At 38.3% G+C, this 23,251-nt stretch overlaps 1 protein-coding gene across 5 annotated transcripts in view; it reads left to right on the top strand.

Annotated features, from left to right (window-relative positions):
- Prmt3 (protein arginine methyltransferase 3) overlaps window positions 1-23,251 on the top strand; it is a 126,260-nt gene that overhangs the window by 86,587 nt on the left and 16,422 nt on the right. For 2 of the 5 annotated variants that reach the window (XM_087211546.1, XM_087211545.1), the window contains one exon: window positions 180-16,274. The exons of 2 other annotated variants lie outside the window; for them this stretch is intronic. In XM_087211546.1, coding sequence (XP_087067672.1) covers window positions 180-506 — 327 coding nt within the window. In that variant the 3' untranslated portion in view covers window positions 507-16,274. Of the gene's footprint in view, window positions 1-179; window positions 16,275-19,296; window positions 21,833-23,251 lie in introns of those variants that run through there. One more of the 5 variants, XM_021263919.2, reaches the window with a different exon arrangement.

Genomic DNA, 23,251 nt, shown 5'->3' with positions numbered 1-23,251 from the left:
TCCGTTTGCAAAGGGTCTGTCCTGTTTTCCCTCATCGGTCTGTCCTTCATACTTTGCATTTCTCATGAGAGAGAAACCACGTAATATGCAGGCTTATGTGTCTGATTTATTTCTCTTAGCATATTTTCAAGTTGCATTTATTTTCCTACAAATAACTTAAAATTTATCCCTCTTTATAGCCAAGTTGTATTCCATCAGGCATAGATGCCACCTTCTCTTCATTCGAAAAAGACTGCTACCTTCCTCGTCTTAATCACATCTCAGAGGTGGGAATACAAAATTGGGATATTTGGGGGGGTTGGTTGCTGAGGGTAGGGAAGTTCGGTGTTGAACAAAGTCCGAGGGAAGAGGGAAGTTCTCACGTGGGGTTGGACCCCTTCATGACCTGGTGGAGAGTGGCTAAGTGCAGTGAGGTGCGTTTCCAAGTGCATCCTGAGAGGGAGCTCTCGCCGGGCCATCTGTTCTTGAGAGGGTTTCCTCCTGAGGGTTGGTTGTTGGGTACATAGGTTCTCTTAAGGTGCTTGACACAAACAACATCTTTCTGCGGGAGTTTCTGGAAGGCAGCGAATTGAGCAGTGAAGTCCTGTTGATGGCGACATTGAACTGCATGGTTACAGCCTGCAGGAAGCTTCCTCTCGTCCTGCTTTCCCACACAGTCAGCCTTTGTCCTGACCCGATGAGTAGTGTGAGGGAGAGGTGGTCTGCAGAGAGGACCCCCGCTCTGGGCGCTGCTCCAGTCTCCACTGCATTCTGGCTGTTGAGCCGGCTCTGTTCTCCTTGTCCCCACAGAGTTCCCGCTCCTGGCCATTCTGCGCCTTGCCGCTCCCGCACGACACTTCCTACCCGAGCGTTGGTCCTCGTTTCTCCTCAGCAAGGAGAGGTTCATCCCTCTGCAGAAAGAGCTTATTTAATCTTGGCATTCACACCTCTGTGTTTTTAATGAGACTTCTTTATATCTAGTTTTTCTTCTCGTTACATCAGACTAAAGGTCTCTTACAGTTCTCTACATCCTAATTAGAAGCAAATCTGATTGAATTGTGTTTTTGTTATCTCTCAGCCCACAAGTCTAAGCTTTCCTTTTAAAAAATTATATACTTGGGCTGGGGATTTAGCTCAGTGGTTCTACTGCCTACCTCGCAAGCGCAAGGATCCGAATTTGATCCCCGGTACCCCCCCAAAAAATTATATACTTGATTAAATAGTTGAAAAATACTTGAGAGGCACCAATATTTAGCTTTGGATAGAGTCAAAATAGTTATGAGTTAGTTTTTTTTAAGGGCTGTCGTTGCTATGAAAAGAAACTTTAAAATGTTTACAATCAAACCTCAGTGGTTCCTTAGTCAAAGTACTTTTTATTTTCATTTTACTTTTTTAATTAAGCTTTATATTTTTCTAATGGCTAAAGAAAAGCACTTTAAGAATAGCTCATCTCCTTGCAGTTGTGTTCTTTAAATGTTTAATGCTTTTTTAAAAATCTCTGACAAAAGAAACCTACTAATTCCAAACTCATTCCTGGGTATTAAATCAGCTCTCATGACTTTTTGATGTAAATTGACCTAATTTTGACCTTGCAAAGCTAATCTGTTAAAGAAACTAATTATTAAAACACATCTGTGCTGCTTAAAAATAGTAAGATGTGCCTTGAACTTGCACCATAGATTTTAGTGGGACATCTGGTATATATTATAAAAGGCTTCATTAAGTAAATTTTATGTCTTGGAGAGAGCATTTCTTATGTGATTCTACATCTAGAGTTGATTTTAGGTTTCTTCTTTTATGAATGACTGTATGGCATGGTTCTCATTTCTGCTTTGCTCTGAAGCCTGATCCTTTGTAGTTGGGGTGAAAATACTTCAGTCTTTCCATTCATTCTCAGAAAATGTTTTCTGACTCTTGTTATGTGCCAAGAGTGATGAGGTGCTGGGAAGCCAAAAATAGTTTCTACACTCTTGAGGTATGGATAAGGGAGGCAGATAATAAAATTCACCCTATGGAAATTTGAGACTTTGTTTATATGTGATAAAGGCATTGTAGTTTTCTATGACAATGTCCATCTTTCCTAGAGAACCATACTGAAGTACATAGGAAAGAAATTACATGATGTAAGACATTTGCTTCCAAGTAGTTCATCAGAAAAAGAACAGAGGGAGAATAGATGGAGTAAACATGCCACATACTGACTACTGTTAAACATAGGTGATAAGAACTCATAGAGTCTATGATTGTCTGTAGGCTTAAAGTTTTTCGGTTGTTTTTTAAGAATCTCATTATGACCATATCGTAAGAAATAACTAAGGATGATGAATGAAGCATAGGTATTACAGCAAGATAGAGTTAATTCTATACAACCATAGCTAACAGAGCTGTATACATGCTTTACTCTGTGGCTTAGCTATTTCACTTTGTAAAAGACCAGTAGCAACAGAAATTATTCATATCTTCTTGTACAAGAATGTGCATTCTTTATAATAGCCTCACACTGGAAATAATCCAGTCATTGCCAAAATTTAGTATAATAAATGTGGCATATTTATGAAGTAGAACACAGCAATGAAACAAAGATAAGTTTGACTGCAACATGAATTAATTTCATGAGTATGGTGTTTATGTAAATGGAAGGGGGAAGCAGATATGGAAGTTTCAGTATTTAAATTTTTAAAACGAGCTAAATTAATATATGATGGGTGACAGAGTAGTGGTTACCATTTGTAGGGGAGAATATGGTTGAAAGGGAACATGATAGAAGTTCTGGGGCATTGGGAGTGGTCATTATCTTGATCTGGACTGGTTATGCAAACATGTTCACTTTGAAACAGTACAGTGAGCTGTATGCCAACCATTTGCTCACTTCTTTGGGTTTTTGATTTTTGTTTTTAGTTTTACAGTCCTGGGAATTGAACTCAGAATAGGCAAGCCCTCTAACATCCCCAATCATCTGTGTATCTTATACTTGCACACTTCAATAAAATGTTCATTTAAAAAGACAATGATTCTTACATTAGCTTAAAGAAATCTTTTTTTCTTTTGCACGTATGTAATACTTTGGTTAAAATCTTCACCAAAAATGTCCATCTAGTGGCCAGTAACTTGGTGGATAGAACTGAAAGAAGCTTAACATGTGAAAGTTTTCCTCTAAGAGCTAGAAACAAGATGCAGGTGTGTACTCTTGTTGCTCTTATTCAGTGCAGAGTAGAAGTTTAGACTGAAACATTAGCCAAGAAAAAGAAATGAAAGGCACACAGACAGGAAGAGGTCCTATTACCTTTATTTGCAGATGGTAAGATTCTGTGCATAGAAAAACCTAAAGATTCCACTAAAAGACAGTGAGAATTAATAAATGAATGCAGCAAATTAGCAGGATACAAAATCAGCATGCAAGAATCAGTAGTTTCTCTACACACCAAAAACAAATACTCTGAGAAAGAAATCGTGAAAGCAGTCCTATTCATAATAACTGTAATAAATACATACATACATACATACATACATACATACATACATACCTACATACCTACATACCTACCTAGGAATAAACTTAACCAAGAAGGTGAAAGAGCTCTACAGTGAAGATTATAAAACACTGATGAAAGAAATTCAAGACATACACCAAAGTGGGGGGAAATTCCCATGTTCATGGATTGGAAGAATTAACATGTTAAAATGTCCATACTACCCAAAATAATCTACAGATCCAATGTATTCCCCATAAAAAGCAAAGATATTCTTCAGAGAACTTGGAAAAGTAACCCTAAAATTCAAGTGGAAGCACAAAAGATCCCAAATCAATAAAGCTGTCTGGAGTGAAAAGAACAGTGATTCATCTCTGCCAGAGGCTAATATCCAAAATAAAGAACTCAAACAAGTTAGCAATTAAAAAAGTATAGACACTTCTCAAAAGTATGAAAACATGTTCTATATAATTAGCCATCACAGAAATATAGATTAAAATTACAGTGAGATACTGCTTTGGGCCAGTTAGAATGGATATTACTTAAAAACCAAAATACTATGCTGGCAAGGACAAGGAGAAAAAAGAATTCTTACATACTGTTACTGGGAATATAAATTAGTATGGTCATTGTGGAGAATGGTATGGAGATTTTGTCAAAAAAGACTACTATAAAATATAACCAGCTCGCTTTGGGTATGTATCCAAAGGAAAGAGCATACCAGAGAGATACCTGCTCATGTTTACTGCAGCACTCTTCACAGTACCTGAGATATGGAATCAGCCTAGGTGCCCATCAGACGAATAAAGAAAGAAAACGTGGCAGGTGTACACAGTGCATGCTGAGTAGTGTGTATGCAGGTATCACACTGAACCCCATTTATATGTGCAGTTAACATGTGCTCGCAGGTGAAAAAAAGCCTGTTACAGCTGAAACATGACCATGGTATTCAAAGAGGTGGAGACCTGTTGAGATCATCTGTCACCTTGAGCTATTCTGTGTTTCTTTCGAACACTGGGAAGTAATTGTGATGTTTTTTAAGTAAAATGATGTAATCAGAGGGACATTTTTAAAAGCAGTGGCCTGGGTATGGGGAACAAATAGAGGACCAGCATGGATGGGTGGTGACCTAATGGTTAAGCTGCTGTAGTAGCTCAGATACGACTTGTTGGGTGTGGTGGCACAAGCCTAATAATCCCAGCTACTTTCGAGGCTGAGGCAGGAAGATTGTGAGTTCAAGGCCAGTCTGGGCAACTTGGTGAAACCCTAGCTTGTATTTTAAAAGATTGAGAATATACCTCAGTGGTAGAGTGTGTGCCTGGCCTGTATGATGGACTGAGTACAATCCCCAGTGCTGGGGGGAACATTAAGCACAAATGAAATGGCAGTCACCTCCAGAAAGGTACTTTTAGTGGAGATTTAGCAAAAGTAACTATACTGTAGGAGTATCTAGGAGGTAAAATTGACAGGACTTGAGGGTGCATTAGATAATGGGGCACGAGGGAAAGAAGCAACAGGGCTCCAACGTTTCTTGCTTTGTATAGTTTGCAGAATTACTATCCTTTAAGATAAAGCTGGAAGAAGAACAAGTTCAGAGGTGAGGATCACAATGAATTTGAAAAGCCATTTATGCAAGTACTGATAGCCAGTAGTAGGCAGAATATTGTTGTGTCTTGCCAGGTCAGACTTGGGACATCTGTTAGTTAAATTAGAAAATATTTTGTGGAAGGATATTTTGAAAATATGCTCCAAAATATGCTGATACAGTTTAACAGATTATTTAGATAATCATAATTACATAAATTGCTCTTGCAGTAGGATGTGTTTTTTTAACCTGTGCTATTTCTTTTCTTTTTTTGGACCCCGGATCAAACTCAGGACCTTGTGATTGTGAGGCAGGCACGGTGCCACTGAGCTAAATCCCCAGCCCTAACCTGTGCTGTGTCTTGAGGTTGTCAGGTTCTAGTTTTTTTGTTTTTGTTTTTGTTTTTTTAAGTAAATTCAATAAAGTAGTGTCATATGCAAATATAATATACCCAAGTTAACTGTAAGCATTCAGGTTAAAAAACAGTGTGTGGAAAAAAAAAAAAAAAACAGTGTGTGAGACTCAGCGGTCTAAGTAGTATGGATGGTTCTGCCCTCCATTTGATTTAGTGAACATGTGCACCAGAGTGAGCATGAATAACTGCCATTTCTTAGTTGTTACCATCTTACATGTATTTCTAAAGCTTGAGCATCTTGCTAACCTGCATACGATGCTAGTCTTTGAAAACACGTATTTTCCCTACAGCATGGCGCTCTATAGCAAACCTTTTGTCTCTGGAGCCTGGCCAAAGAAATGTTGATTTGTTCCACTGCTTTAAGACATGGTTGTAGTGAACTTACTGAGGGCTGGATTGCATGTTAGTCTCCATTACAGTAACTTACGGAGATTTTCCAGATAATTGTGAGTGAGATTTTCCCATAAGTGACTTACCCTCTGTATATATGAGAACTACAGCAGGGAGCCTTCTCTTATTTTAGATGTCAAAGGGATTTTCTCTGGTTCCATTTTTTTTAATTAACATACAGGTGCACGCTCTGTGCTACCTAATACTTACTTCCACTTGACCTTCTCTTATCCTTTTTTTCTGGTGTTTTGTTTTGGTACTGGGGTTCGAACCCAGGACCTTGCCCTTGGAGGCAGGCGGCGGAACCACTGAGCTAAATCCCGGACCCCTTTTATCCTTTATTTTTCAACCCCAGAGAGTCTAAAACTTTCTGAACTGGACCCAAGAAATTAGAGTCAATAGAGATCGTGTGCCTGGATCCTGTTTTGAAAGTCGTGCTATAAATACTGCTTTTGAGTCTGCATTTTTAAAAATTTCATTAACACCAACTTGAAAGCTTATGGTTTGAATTCTAAAGGATTTGAACATCAAATTATTCTCAAGCAACTTGAGTGTAATCTTGAAATCCTTAAGCTACATTTTACTCATTTAATTCTAGGTAGGTATAGTCTCTTTAAAATCAGCAATGTCTCAAATAAGTTATGAAAGAAGTAATCACTCAATCAGGACTAAAATGTCTAATTCAAGCACAGTAATGTATATAAAAATGGTTTATTTATCAAATAATCAATAATAGTGGACTCTTGATTACATATGTCAGGGAAACCCTGCCTAGGTTGATCACAGAGGCTACCAATTAGCATTATTAGATTGTGATGATAACCGAGTTTGACCAGGTATTTTCCTCTTTGATTCAGACAGTTATCCCTGGAGTAATGACTTATAAAGAAGTAATCTTCCCAGTGCAGATTTGATTGTGTTCTGACAGAAAGTGTCATGGATATTGACATTCATGTCTTCTCAAAACCCTGAAGTGCCTCGCATTTCCAGACATCTGATGTGGATGTCACATATTGGCACGAGATCAGTCTTCATGGAAAGATGAGTCAAGAATTGGAAAAGTGAATTTTTGTTGTATATATCAGATAGGTCAGAATGTACTTTATAATATTTGCTAAAATGAGGAGTCATTCCATCTTTCACTTTTCAAGAAGAGTGAATGAGCCCCAGGTGGTTGTGCGTGCCTATCATCCCAGCTACTCGGGAGGACGGGCAACTTCCCAGGATCCTGTCTCAAAATAAAAAATAAATAAAAAGTGATGGAGATCAGTCCACCTCTGAGTTCAATCCTCAGCTCTGGAGAAAAAAAATGTGAAAAGAACTAATCTTGAAATACAAGGCAGTTTTCTAAAATCATTTCTCTTTAAAATATGAAAATAAAGTCAGAGAGGAAAATTTACAGTGGGAACCTGGCACTGAGATCAAAAGCTTCAGCTTTTGACCCAGTTTACCAGTATGACTTTAAACAAAGTTTAATTTCTTTGATCTTTGGTTTTTTTCCATCTTAGAAATTGTAATAGCACCAGTAACTACCTCCTAGTATTTGAATACTAAATGAGATTATTCATTCAAACATTTACTACTAGGTCCACCATTTAAAAAATACTCAGTAAATGACCCAACTAATATTTTCTCTCACTTTCCTGTCATTTTGTGACAGTGCCCCGCACAAACTCTTACACATAGCATTAGTATACAACATATGTTGCTTGAATGAACAGTGGTCTTGGAAAGTACTTGTTGCTTGTGCTTGCATTTCAAAAGTCTTCGCTTCTCTAGATTTGTCTCCTCTTGCTCCTCAAACATCATCAGTTTCTCACTGCTTGTTATTAATGCTTGCTGTTTCCTTACATTCCATTTTTCATGTTGCCCTTCAGTGTTCTCTATTTCCACTGAAGGCCTGTGTCCCATCCCTAGGCCCTCAAATGGCAGAAAACACTATCAGTGGCAAGTAAACATTTTATTTTTAATCTTAAGAGTATGCTTAAATTAGTTTGAACTTAAAATCAAAATCAAAGCATGCTGGGTGTAATAGCACATGCCTGTAGTCCCTGTAACCCCATCCTGTATACTGAGGAGGCAGAATTGCTCGACCCTGGACTTCAAGTCTGGGAGGCGTTGTGAATACAACAAAGAATCGAGTGTAGACTCTGGCCCCAAAGGAATGGCTTTAAAGGAGAGGCCACATATGCTGCAGATAGTTGGGATACAATGATCTGTATTAAATTGGTGTTAATGGCAGATGCGTATAAAAGATACCTTGGCGTGGCACACTTTTGCTTGTGTTTCCTCGATGATCCTTTAAAGTTTTTCCTTAGGTAGGACTTCTTTTATGAAGCCTTCTTAATACTGTACTTACTATGTAAAGTGATTAACTGCTGATGGCACTGATGTCAGGTAATACTTTGAAGTGCTTGGCATCGGGTATCAGATTGGAATAAAGAATAGGAAGTTGTAAGAGAAAGCATCAGGTTTCCTTTTCCCAATGAGACAATCTTGTACTATTTTATTATTTAGCATTTGGTAGAGCTTGATCATCACTCAGTTAACAGATTTTTATGAATTTTCTGTAATCTGTGAACAGTCTGGGTTTTTTCACACCTCTGTAGCTCTACACAGTTGTTTTCACCGTTAAGATCAAATGCCTAGGGTTGGCTTTGGCAGTGAGGACATAGAGGTAGACGCAGAAGTGCTGATTCTGCCTTAAGGGCCTGTTGGGATCTGCAGTTAAACAAAAGGTTGTGAGCAGAAAGCTTTGTGAGTGTGAGGAGCACTGTTTCAGGGAAAGCAGGACATTGAGTAGATTCGTTATAATCTGCTCTGTGGATTGAGGAGGGCTTCCCAGAGGGAGTAACATTGAAATGGAGACATAACAAATGGAGTGCCACAGGTGGAAGGCCTTAAGTAGGAAAAAATGAAGCAGTGAAGACTCTGCCTCCTATAATGGTGTAAGGGGAAAAAAACATGCTATCTGTTTGATAGTGTTAGGAAAATAGGTTAGTAAAGCATTACCTAGCCAAGACTCATAAAAGAAGAAAATTTAAAGAAATAAGACTGCTATTTGGGGCTGCTTTTGTCCTGTGGGCATTTGCCAGTTCAGAGGAAGAAGCTGGAGAGATGTGTGCAGCCCTTCTGATAGCAGCACGTGGGTAGGAATACAAAAGGGATTGCTGTGGATTCCTCAGCGTTTTCATTGGGAATCCTGAAAGGCTGAACCAAGAATAGGGAAAGCAGAAATCATTGAGCTGTAGCATGGACTCAGCCCCACCCCAAGTCATGCGAACAGTCCATGAACTCGTGAAACCCCAATACTGGATTAAGATGGTCTTGGTTTGCTAGTGCTCCAGGTTCCTTGGAGGAAAAAAAAAATCCTTGTAAAAGACTGTTACAGGCTTCCAGTGATTTCTACAAGCAGTTTCTCAAGTATGTTCAAAACAGGCAAAAGCAGCCAGTTTCATAAGGGCATAAGACAATATGGATCAAGAACCAAGTGAAATACTAGGCATTAAAAACAGCTCCAGGTTCTGTAGGTATTAGTTACAACAGACATGGATTTCAGAATAACTGTGATAGCTGAGTTCAGAGACAAAAGGAGTTGCAAATATCAAAGAACTGGAAACATTTAAAAAAATAAAATAGCAAATTTGGAAAAGAACCAAACATGCTAAGACTTAATTCAGTATGAGTTTAGTAACAGATGTTTATACGTTAGTGTAGAGAGGAACCATGTGTACTAGATTTCAGGTCAGAAGAAAATATCCAGGAAGATGCCTGGAGAGATGTAAAGATGAGGCAGAGGGAAGCACAAGAGATACAGCAGATACCAGAAATGATCTAATACCTGTTCCAGCAGGAGGCCAAACAGAAATGAAGGTGAGAGTATTACAGACTATTGAAATGATGACTAAGAACTCCCCGAACAAATAAAAGACAATAAACAATAATTCAAGAAGCACAAAATGACCTGAGTAGTATAATTTTTAAGTTATACACAAGAAAGTGAAAATATTTGTCCACAGATGTTCATTCATAATAGCCAGAAAGTGGAAGCAGTTCAAATGTCCATCACCTAAATAATGGGTAAACAAATGTGGTATATCCATACAGTGGAATATTATTCAGCTGTTAAAGGTAAAGTACTGATACAACATGCATAAAATCTTCAAAGCACTATGCTAAGTGAAAGAAGCCAGGCATTAAAGTCACACTTGATATGGTTCCATTTGTATGAAATATTAAGAGTAGGAAAATCTATAGGAGTAGACTGGATGAGAGGAAAGTGTAAATACAGGATTTCTCTTAGGAGAGATGAAAATGCTCTAAAATTAGATTGTAGTGATGCTTATACAATTCTGAAAAAACTAAAGAATGAGTTGTGAGCTTATGAGTAAATTTTTAAATAAGCAGCCAGTGCGGCCTGGGTGGAGCATCGCAGTTCCCTTCTACAGCCAGTGAGTAGACTGGTGGAGGATTCTCAGCAGTCATGATGGGATCCACAGCACAGAAGACACTTCAAGGGTGTTGTCATCACTGTGCTGAAGTCTGCCCCACCCAAATATCTTTTAAGAATGGAGCAGTTGGCACGCCCTACCGAGGTCCTGAGTCACGCAGAAGGCGCCGAATCACCCCACTGCAGACAGGCAGGTCTGCCCACACCCTACTGAGGTCCCCAGTCCCGCGGAACATGCCGAATCAGCCCACTGCAGACAGGCAGGTCTGTGCATGCCCTACCGAGGTCCTGAGTCACGCGGAAGACACCGAATCACCCCACTGCAGACAGGCAGCCACCTGATTCCACATTACCAAGGCGCAGAGGACATCAGACCACCAGACCAAGGTACTGAGTCCCACTGTTCCCGGACCAGAGGTAGGGGCTTCTGAGCCATCGCCCCACTGCTCCTGGTCCAGAGGAAGGGGCTACCCGGTCACCATCCCTCCCGGTGCTCCCAGCCCAGAGGAAAAGGTTTTTGGGCCACCTTCTGTCCCGCTGCTCCTGGCCCAGAGGAAGGGGCTTCAGGGCCACCATCCCTCCCACCACTCCCGGCCCAGAGGGAGGGGCTTCTGAGCCACCATCCCACTGCTCCTGGTCCAGAGGAAGGGGTTTCCCGGCCACCGTCCCTCCGGCTGCTCCCAGCCCACAGGAAAGGGCTTTTGGGTCACCATCCCTAACGCTGCTCCCAGCCCCTGTCCCACCTCACCCAGCTCAGAGGAGGTAATCCGTGCAGGCGCTAACAGCCCCCCACCCCAGTCAAAATGGGAAAACACATAAATAAGTCTCAAAACCAGACTTCCAGATCACCTACAGCAACCCCAAAGGGAAATGAGATGGAACACTCTGATACTCAACCACCTGGACCCACTGAACTGGCAACAAAAGGGGATCTGGAAAAAATGACATTTCTCAGATAACAGGAGAAATTGTGCCCTTAGTGCAAGACATGATTAATAAATCTAGAGAGGAGCTCAGGAACATGATGGAATCCCAACATAAGAAACAAATGGAATCCATAAAACAGATGCAAATAGATTTCCAGGACATGAAAAACTCCATTGAAAGTCTACACAGCAGAATGAGCCAGTGTAAGGACAGAATTTCAGATATAGAAGATAAGATTGCAATTAGTGACCAGGAAAAGAAAAATTGTTTCAAAATTATAAGGGAACATGAGAAATCAATCCAGCAGCTGCTAGATGATGCAAAAAAGAATAACATAAGACTGATTGGAGTCAATGGAAAAAGAGGAGAGAGTGCAGATGACATAAAAAATCTCTTCACAGAAATAATGGCAGAAAACTTCCCAAGCAGGGGAAAAGAGCTTGACATACAGATAAGTGAGGCATATAGGAGTCCAAATAGCCTTGATAAAAAAAAATCTACACATAGACATATAATTGTTAAGATTCCAGAAACACAACAGAAGAACAAAGTTCTCCAAGCAGTCAGAGAAAAGAAACAAATCACATACAAAGGAAAGCCCATCAGAATCACAGCAGACTTCTCAACACAAACCATCAAGACAAGAAGAACTTGGAGTGACATATTCCAAGCCCTAAAAGAAAACAGCCTCCAACCCAGATTGATGTACCCTGCAAAACTATCTTTCAAAATGGATGGAGAAATAAGATACTTTCATGACAAAGAGCACCTTAGGAACTTCGTGAATACCAAACCAGCACTCCAAAGAATTTTACACAATATCCTAGGAACAGACATTGAGGATCACTACCCCAGGAAACAAAGCAGAATGAACCCATGTAGCATGACAAGAAATTAAATGTAAAGGGGGAGAACCCAACAAAAAGAAAAGTCATGGCAATGACAAGTCAATACGTTTCAGTTATAACCATCAACGTTAGTGGTCTCAATTCACCAATCAAAAGAAATAGACTGGCAGAATGGGTCAAGAAGCAAAATCCAACAATGTGCTGCATACAAGAAACACACTTAATTCAAAAGGAAACTCATAGACTGAAAGTTAAAGGGTGGAAAACAATACTGCATGCTACAGGAACCCGAAAGAAAGCAGGAGTAGCTATCCTCTTTGCAGATCAAGTAGATTTCAAACCAACACTGATTAAGAGAGATGAAGAAGGACACTACATCCTTGTAAAGGGAAGAATCCAAGAGGAGGAGATGACAGTCATAAATATCTACGCACCAAACACTAGTGCACCCAACTATATAAAACAAATACTAATGGACATGAAATGTCATATATGCACTAATACAGTTGTAGTGGGGGACCTCAACACCCCGCTGTCACAGATAGATCAACTAGACTAAAAATAAGTAATGAAATACTAGAACTCAATCGAACTCTTGAACAAATGAACTTAACAGATGTTTACAGAGTCTTCCACCCCACAAAATCAGAATACACATTCTTCTCAGCTACACATGGGTCATTCTCCAAAATAGACCACATACTCACACATAGAACATGTTTAAGTAAGTGCAAAGGAATTGAAGTTATCCCCTGTATATTATCAGACCATAGTGCGATGAAATTGGAGATCCATAGCAAAAGAAACTCAAAAAATTTCATAAACACGTGGAAATTGAACAACATACTGCTGAATAACCAATGGGTCACAGAGGAAATTAAAGAAGAAATCAGACAGTTCCTTCAATTAAATGACAATGACAGTACAACATATCGGAATCTATGGGACACAAAGCAGTCTTATGAGGGAAATTCATAGCAGTGAATACTCATATTAGGAAAACAGAATGAGCCCAATTAAACAACCTGATGCTGAACCTCAAGCTTCTAGAAAAAGAAGAGCAGGACAACCCCAAAGCTCATACAAGGGAGGAAATTATAAAGATCAGAGGAGAAATCAATGCAATGGAGACTAAGAGAATGATACAAAAAATCAATGAAGCCAAGAGTTGGTTCTTTGAAAGAATCAACAAAATTGATAAACCTTTAGTCAAGCTTGTCAGAAAAAGGAAAGAAAAGGCCCAAATCCATGCAATTAGGAATGAAAAGGGTGAAACTACAACAGACCCAGCAGAAATCCAGATGATCATCAATACCTACTTCCAGAACCTATATGCCAATAAGATGGACAACACAGAAGAAATGGACAGATTCCTGGATACATATGAATTACCAAAGTTGAATGAAGAAGACCTAAAAATTCTGAACAACCCAATATCAACCAATGAAATTGAAAATGTAATTAAAAACTTATCACCTAAGAAAAGCCCGGGCCCTGATGGCTTCACTGCTGAATTCTACAAGACATTTAGAGAGGAACTGCTGCCGCTACTGTTTAAACTCTTCAATGAAATTGAAAGGGAAGCAATACTCCCAAATTCATTCCTGGAAGCAAGCATCACCTTGATCCCCAAAGCAGAGAAAGACCCAATGGAAAAAGAGAACTATAGGCCAATCTCACTAATGAACATAGATGCAAAAATCCTTAATAAGATACTGGCAAACAGAATGCAAAAGATCATCAAGAAGATCATACACCCTGACCAAGTATATTGATTTCAATATACGAAAATCAATTAATGTAATACACTCTATCAATAGAGCCAAGGACAAAAACCATATGATTATCTCCATAGATGCAGAAAAAGCATTTGACAAAATCCAACATGCATTTATGATAAAAACCCTACAAAAAATTGGAATAGATACCTCAAACTGATAGAAGCCATCTATGAAAAACCAACAGCCAATATCATACTAAATGGTCAAAAACTGAAATCCTTCACACTAAAATCAGGAACAAGACAAGGATGTCCACTATCATCACCACTCTTGTTCAATGTAGTTCTGGAAACATTAGTCACGGCAATTAGACAAGAGAAAGAAATAAAAGGAATAAAGATAGGAAATGAAGAAGTCAAATTGTCATTATTTGCAGATGACATGATACTCTATATAGAAGACCCCAAGAACTCCACCAAAAGTCTTCTAGACTTAATAACCAAATTCAGTCAAGTAGCTTGTTACAAGGTCAACACACAAAAATCAGTAGCTTTCCTCTACATGAATGACAGACTCACTGAGAGAGAAATAGGGCCAATAATTCCTTTCACAATAGCATCCAAAAAACTGAAATACCTAGGAATCATCCTAACGAAAGAAATCACCTCATCCCTGAAAACTATGGCACTCTGAAAAGAGAGATTGAAGCTGATATCAGAAAATGGACAGACATCCCCTGCTCCTGGGTAGGAAGGATTAATATAGTGAAAATGGCCATACTTCCAAAACTGCTATTTAGATTTAATGCAATTCCAGTTTAGCATACTTCATAGACCTCAAGAAAACAATCCAAAACATTCATTTGGAGCAAGAAGAGACCCAGAATAGCAAAAGCAATTCTAGGTAACAGAGACATGGCTGGGGGTATCACAATCCCCAACCTGCAACTCTACTACAAAGCTACTGTGATAAAAACAGCATGGTGCTGGCAAAGAAACAGGCTTGAGGACCAGTGGAACAGATTAGAAGATGCAGAAACAACGCCAGACACACTCAGCCATCTCATCTTCGACAAAGGAACCAAACCCCCTCACTGGAGGAAAGATAGCCTCTTTAATAAATGGTGCTGGAAAAATTGGGCTTCAACTTGCCAGAGATTAAAACTAGATCTGTATCTCTCATCGTGCACTCAACTAGAATCAAAATGGATTAAAGATCTAATATTAAAATAGAAACTCTGAACCAGTTGGAACAGAGGTTAGGTAGAACCCTTGAAGACATCAGTGTAAGAAAAGATTTTATGAACAAAACCTCAGTTGCCCGTGAACTAGCACAAGCAATCAACAAATGGGATCTCTTATTAAAAAGCTTCTGCACAGCAAGAGAAACCACCAGCAGTGTGAAGAGACAACCCACAATGTGGGAAAAAATCTTCACCTGCTCTTCCTCAGACAAAGGTCTACTATCTCCAATCTATAAAGAACTTAAAAAGATCAGACCTCCCAAATTGAAAGACCCAATCCAAAAATGGGCATCTGAAATGAACAGACATTTCTCAGACAAAGAAGTAGAAAGAGCAAATAAATACATGAAAAAATGTTCAACGTCACTGGTCATTCAAGAGATGCAAATGAAAACAATGCTGAGATTCCACTTTACTCCAGAGAGAATGGCTGCTATCATGATATCAACCAATAACAAATGCTGGTGGGGCTGTGGGGAAAGAGGAACCCTACTCCACTGCTGGTGGGAGTGTAGACTGGTGCAAGCACTGTGGAAATCAGTATGGAGATACCTCAAAGAACTAGGACTGGAAATCCCATTTGACCCCGCTATTCCACTGCTGGGGATCTTCCCCAAAGAATTAAAAGAATCATACCACAGTCATATATGTTCACCCATGTTCATAGCAGCACAGTTTGTAATAGCTAAAACTTGGAAACAGCCCAAATGCCCATTAACTGGAGACTGGATAAAAAAATGTGTTTTTTTTATAAAATGGAGTACTACTCAGCCATAAAAAATGAGAAATTAGAGACATTGATAGCTAAGTGGATGCACATTGAGGCAATACTCTTAAGTGAAATAAATAGGACACAGATGTGTAAATACCGAATAGTTTCTCTGGTGTGAGAAACTGAAAGTGTAAATAAGGACTAAATGTATAATAGGTCATGTGAAATAGGAAGAAAAGGGGCAAAGGGGAAGGAAGTGGGAGGGCTAGGGGAAAGGATAGAAGGGAATGGGATTAATATGAGAAAATGGAAAACTAGGAACAAAGTCTTTGTAAATAGGGAGGACTGGAGGGGTTGAAGGGAGGGCTGGGCAAGGGTGAAAAATAAGAACCAAGAGAGACTATGTAAAGGTGCAAATTTCCAATGATGAATGTCATTATATTGTATACCTAAAATGTCCCAATGATTAGAATGAATAATTGATAATGTAAAATAGGAATAAAATGTCCAAAGGGGTAGGGGTAGTGGGAGGCACAGGGGAAAGGAAAGAAGGGAAAGGAAAAAATGATGAGAAATGGAAAAAATGGAAATAAAGTCTTTGTAAATAGGGAAGGGTGGAGGGCGTGAAGGGAAGGCTAGGAATGGGGAAGAAATAAGAACCAAGATGCATTATATAAAGGTACAGTTCCCAATGAGAAATGTAATTGTGTTGTATACCTACAATGTACCAATAAAAGAATTTAATACAAAAAAAAAACAGAATGGAGCAGTTACAGACTGTGCTGCTGTAAACACGGGTGTGCATGTATTGCTGTGGTACGATGCTTTTAATTCTTTGGGGAAGATACCCAGCATGTATTTATTTGCCATTTGTACTTCTTCATCTGAGAAGGGTATATTCATCTCAGATGCCCCTTTTTGGATTGGGTCTTTAAATTTGGGGTGTTTGATTTTTTTCAGTTCTTTGTATAGTCTAGATATCAGTCTTTTGTCTGGCAAAAAATTTTTCCCACTCTGCTGGTTGTCTCTTACTGTGCAAAAGCCTTTTAATAAGATGAGATCCCAGTTATAGATTCTTTGGATATTTCCTGTGCGATTGGTGTTTTGTTCATGAAGTCTTTGCCTACACCTATGTGTTCAAATGTTCCATCTATTCTCTCTTTCAGTAAATTTAGTGTTTTTGTTTTAATATTTAGATCTGTGATCCATTTTTATTTTAGTACAGTTTATACTAGCTAAATCTTGTATGCCCATCAACAGATGAATGGATAAAGATGTGGTTATTTTATACGATAGAGTGCTACTGAGCCATGAAGGATAAACTTGAGACATTTATAGCTAAATGGATGCATCTAGAGACCATACTCTTCAGTGAAGTAAATCAGACACTTGTGTAAATATTACATGGTTTCTCTGGTGTGAGAAACTAAAAGTGTAAATAAGGACCAAAATGTATAATAGATACTGTGAAATAGGAAGAAAATGTTCAAGTGGGAAGGGGTACAAAAAAGGGGGAAAGGAAGGAAGAGAAAAGAAAAGAAAGATAAAATGGAAACAAAGCTCTTATAAATAAGAAGAGGAAAGAAATAGAAGGGAGGGGAAGGAAATGGGGAAAAAATAAGAATCAAGATACACACTCATACAGATAACACGTGCACATTCCATATGATGAATGTGATCATTAAGTGTATCTAAATTATACCAATAAGTTTAATGATAAAAATATGTATACAAATTCTGGAGCAAAAAAAAAAAAAGGAGAAATAAAAGATATTTTCAGGAAACTAAAACTAAAATTTAAAGAGTGAGAGAGAGCCCTTGTCTGAAGAAATCTTTAGTGAAGAGGTACTAATGGATATTCAGGCAGATAGAATGATTCCTGAACCAGCAGTACTGCAGGTCATGAGGATGAACAAGACGGGTGACTGGTCCGCACTGGTAGTTCCACTCCCAGATGTAACCCGCCCGCCAGCAGGACATAGTTCCCCAAAAGATGAGTGCTAGGAGTTGATGCAGTGGCACCGTGCACAAAACACATCAGATTCCTGTCAGCAGGAGCCTGGGGCAGTGGGGTGCAGTAATCCCCACTCACCCAGGTGTCCCTCCCATGGGTTCACTTACCCAGGGTTAGCAAAAGGCAGGCACGTATCTTATGGAGAGATATTTTAAGAGACCACATTCACTTACATTGTATGATAGTATATTGTATTTGTCCTGTTTCATTTTTGTTAATCTCTTACTCTGGGCCTCCTTTATAATAGTTTGAGCTTTATCATAGATATGCACTTATAGGGGAAGAGAGTGTATATATTTTTAGGGTACAGCCATGAAAATGAATGATTACAACATGCAGGAATACAAATGGATCCCACAGACCATATTAGGAAAAATTAGGCAAACACACAAGGCTGCATGATGTGTGGGTTCACTTATGTTGAAGTGTACTAACGGAAATCTAACCTAAGTCCAAAGAAGTCAGGGCAGTGGCTGCCCTTTGAGGACGCAGGTACCTAGTTAGTGTCCACCAGGGTGCTGAGATGTGCTGTGATCTGAGTGTGGGCTTCACAGCCATGTTCAGCTCGAATTCCACGTACTGTACACTCACATATGCGTGTGTAGACATTAAAAGGTTTGTAGAAGGTGAAAGTGTTTGATATATCTCAGTGAATATTCACTATGTAAAATAATATCGTGTTTGTAGGAAGAAATGTAGAGCAATGAAGGCTGTGAGGTATCAGTTTAAGAGATGTTAAATACATGTGTTTTAACTGGGGACAGTGGCTCGCACTGGTAGTCCCAGCTGATCAGGAGGCTGAGACAGGAGGATTGTTTGAGCCCAGGAGTTCACTGCCAGCCTGGGCAATGTAGTGAGAACCCATTTCTTTAAAAGGAACAACAAAAACAAAGAAAAAACATGTATTTTAGACTCTGAAGAGATGATTCCTTTTGCCACATACAAATAACTCTAATGTTAGTTTGAAATTACAAAGGAAAATCTAAATAAAAGGGGGTTCAGTTTTTTTCTGGGAATATTTTCTCTAAATAAAAATAATTGCATTGAGTTTTTCAGTAATCTGTATTTTTAGACCTTTTGTCTGTTTTGCTTCTTCCCATCTTGCTTGGTCTATTTCTAACCACCACTCAATCTGGCAAGATCCTTGGAGAATTCTGTGGCACTTAATGTGTATTGTTCCCTGGAGGAATCAGGAAAGAAAATAAAGATGCAAATTCTCTCCTGGGATAAAACAGAAAATTAATTGAAAAAGAAAGAGTCCATAATTTAAGATACAGTTAATACTGGGAAGAAAATACAATTTTATTTGTTGATTCTGTACACCAGCTATCACTAGCAGAGTTCATGCTCTGTGTGCAGCAGCTTGTGTGGCTTATGTTTGTGTTTTCATCTAGTTGGTTTGTATATGATATAAGCTATAATGTTTATACATCATCTGCTTACTCTTTCTTTGGCTTGTTTTTTATCAGTTGGCTTTTAAAATCCATATTAAGATTTTGAAAGAAATATTTCAGCAAAAAATGAATTGTATTTTTGTTATAGTGATTCTGCTGCATGGATTACAAGCACTCTGTCTCCATGCTTGGATAAACTCCATCAAAAGCACATTATCCTCCTACTTCTGTGGCCAGCTGCCTAATTGTATCTGCTGTAACCACATGCTGTTGGAACATGATACCGATGAAGAACAGAAATGATAAATTACTCCCTGCAGGTGATAGTGATAATGATAATATTTAATTTCCTTCTTCATACGGTCTGGTCTGAGCTTATTTCATTCACTGTTGCATACATATATGATGCGTCCTGTTTTAAGAAAGCCTCATCACACGAAATACATGAAAAAGTAATTTTTTACTCCATATCATTTTCTTCACATGAGCTTGTATAAAATGAGCTGCATTTACGTGTACGTGTGTGTGTGTGTGGAAAAAAACAAAATGTGGCTTAAAACAGATTTTTAATGCTTTTTTTTTTCCTTTTTGTGAAATCCACAAAAGAGATGAACAGTTCTGAAACTGTATTATAATGCTTAGGAATATGTTTAGAATGTGCAATAATGGTATATGCTTGTACTGATTTCCTATGTGCTTCAGAGTAATTGTGGAAGATTCTCAAATTTCAAAAATGATCAAACTATCCCAGAAATTTACTGGATGCTTGAGTTTTCCTTTTTTCTGTTTTCTTCTGTCATCATCACTGTTGTTTTTATTATAATTATCATTACCACAGACTCAGATTTTTCTGACTCTAGTGTAATTCAGTGAAATTTTATTTACTTATGACTTTGCCTTTGCACATGAGCCCAGCTCCTGTGAGGTACATGATCTTAGCACATTTTTTGTTTTCCTCAGTTCCTAATGCTTCTGACAAGAAGTGTATGTGAGACAAAGGAGAAATTTTTTCAGTGGTCAGGCTTCTCACCTATCTGATCTTTTCCAAGCACATGTCAAGTTGTAGCTCCAGTTATTTATTGCTATTACCTATTAGTCATCACTTCCAATTTGCAGTTGTGGTTGTTTATTCTTATGTTTGAGTGACTTCCACAGGGAGCTCACGAGTTCATTGAAATTAACATTTCAAAGACCTAAAGATAGCCTGCAAGGTGACTGTTAACAAGGTGGTGAAACTATAATTGAAAAGTCGTAGCATGTAATGTTCCCTAGGCAAAATAGTTCTCAAATTACCTGGCATGTTTGACTGATTACATCACTGTTTTTTCAAATGGCTAATCAGAAATAAAAACACTAATCATATAGTTCAGTTGGTTTGTATAACTACATGTCAAGTTTAAAGTTTTTTTTCTTGACTTTTACTTTGTATCTCCAACTATTAAGTAGTCCCACTTACCTTTGGAAGATAGCTTAACATCCCTAGTGGATTCCCGAAACCAGGGATAGTACCAAACCTTAGGTATATTTTTCCTATACATATATACCTATGATTAACTTATAAATTAGGCCCAGGGAGAGATTAGCAACAAATAGTACAAATGTATGATTATACTGTAATGAAAGTTATTTCACACTTCTGAATTATTTCTGGAATTTTCCATGTACTATTTTCAAGCCAAAGTTGACCCTGAGAAAACAGCCAAACCGTGGGTAAGGGGAAACTACTATAGGGCCAAAAAATAAAAATAAATAAGAAACCCTGTCTCTTTAGGAGTTATTCTTGTGTTTGAGAATAAATACTTTTTTTTTTTATTAGAAACTTCCCTTTGTTTTTTCAGAGTAAGAGTGTTCCACTTTCTCAGTCATATGAAAGCAAACTTTGAGAAGAGACAGTTATCTAATTTTTAAACCGAGGTGAATTTCTTCGTAACTTCATCTCTTGGTTCTGCTGTCTTCTTCATGTATGCCATTAGAAGTGATTTTTAGTATTACTTTAAATCAGACATCAAGAAGGAAAATCTGCTTGGGGAGTTGAAGGCAGAATGATGCATTTCAAAGAGAACTATAAAATAAATGTATTTTCAGATTTATCTTAGTCTTAAATCCCTTCCCAAATACTTATAACCAAAAAACAAAAACCTCTCGTTTTCATTTTTCTCTTTTTCTTTAAACTTATCTCTAATTATTGGTTACCTAAAATCAATACTTCTTTCACTGTCTTACTGGGTTAGGGGTGTTGCAGTAGGATTTGCTTCTTTTTTGATCTTTAACTAAAATTCACAGATTTGGGGATTGGGATAGTCCTGAAATATCTTTACATTTTCAAATCTTTTTTATGTTTTTAAATTTTATGAACTCCTGTATCAGCCTGTCTTCAGATATAGTTAATGCCAACCTGTTGGTTTTGTTGTTGTTTGTATGTTTTGGGGTTGTTGTTGTTTACCAGAGTTGAAAAACCTGTTTCTCCACGTATTTTGTATTTCAGGCTCAGGTCTAAGCTTTTTTTAATGTTTTCATATAGTTCAACAATTACTACTATGGCTATTCCATTATCTTTTATCACTGCTTTTTCTTGGTTCTATAGAAATCTCTTTGTTGGAAAATGTTATTATTGCGGAATTGTTCTTCCCCAAATCCACATAGTTCCTTCCTGCTGCATGTTAGACATTGCCCCGCTGAGGGCACAAAAATGAGTGATGGGTGGGGTGGGCACTAAGGGAACTGAGACACAGGCAGTAACTGAGTTGAATGTCTGCCTGTATGATATTATAAATAAACTTAAGCATTATAAAAATAATTCATTTTCACAGTAGCTGCTCATTTTTGTTGGAATTATAAGTGTAGATAAGCACAAAGAAAATGAGTATTACAAGTCTGTCATCTACCATCAGTAGCTTGGTGAATATCTTTCCAGATACATACATTTGCACAGCAGATTTGCACAACATACGGTGTGTGCCCATAACATACCAAGCTTTTGTCACCATGCTTTCCACCTGAAGAATATTGTGACTTCCTAAGTACTACTTTTGATGGTGAAAAAGTATTTAAAGAAAAACTGTTTTTGCTTGTAACCTTGTGATGCCACATTTGGATTTACCATACTGGCAACCAATTCTCCAATTCTTTGTGACATTCACTGGGTGTCCTACGGTTTAATCATATGTGACACTACCAGATTTAGCACAGATTTCACAGATTAAAGGCACTGTCCTGCAAAGACTACTCCGTCTTCAGACTTCAGTTGCAAGTGATGGGTCCCAGCTTAGCCCTACTCTGTCCACAGTGACTGCAGACCTAGGATTTCCACAGCCTCCTCAGTTTCACTACTTCTCAGTAATAGATCACAGAACCCAGAGCAACACATTATTTTACCATTTTATCATTACAGAGGAGATTATCAGTGCTGTAAATGGAAAGGAACAGAGAGAGTAAGGTCCAGAAGGAACCAGCTTATGAAGGCGGAGAGCACCTTCCCTGGGCATGGGGGTTACACTGACCAGCCCGAAACCCGAAGCCCTCACTCTTGGGGTTTTAATGAAGGTTCTGCCGCGTTGCCATGATTGATTCAGTTGCTGGCCACTAGCGATGACCTCAGCCTCCAGTCCCTTTCTCTCCCCAGGGGAGAATTGGATCTGGTGATTTTGCTTTTTTTTAACCCCCTTAAATAGGTCATACTTTTTTCACAGACTTATAAATCATTTGATTTTTCTTTTATAAATTTTTTGCTTTAATTTTTGCTCGTGTCTTTTGGTGTATTGTTACTAATTTGTAGCTACTTAATATATAAAGGACAGTAATTTAATAAATTATCCTACCATATAGTAAGGCTAGTCATAATTTAGAGACTAAAAATTGAAAAATTTAGTTTGCTAAAAGTCTTTAAGAACTTTCTGTATAAAGTTTTGCTAGTTGAGAGGTTTGGAAATAAAAATATAAATTATAATCAATGATATAGAATGCTAAATACTATATAATAGAATTATGTATAATAAGCACATTGATTCGGCAAATACCTATTTTGTACTATGGGCCAGGTACTGCCCTGGGCAGTAAGCATATAGTGATGAACAAGGAATACAGGCATACAGGAGTAAACTGAA

This window comes from Heterocephalus glaber, unplaced genomic scaffold (assembly GCF_053883595.1).
Source record: "Heterocephalus glaber isolate CG9 unplaced genomic scaffold, H.glaber_assembly_v1.0 deba00001428, whole genome shotgun sequence".
Taxonomy (NCBI): Eukaryota; Metazoa; Chordata; class Mammalia; order Rodentia; family Bathyergidae; genus Heterocephalus; species Heterocephalus glaber.
This window is presented reverse-complemented; position numbering and strand designations above follow the sequence as displayed.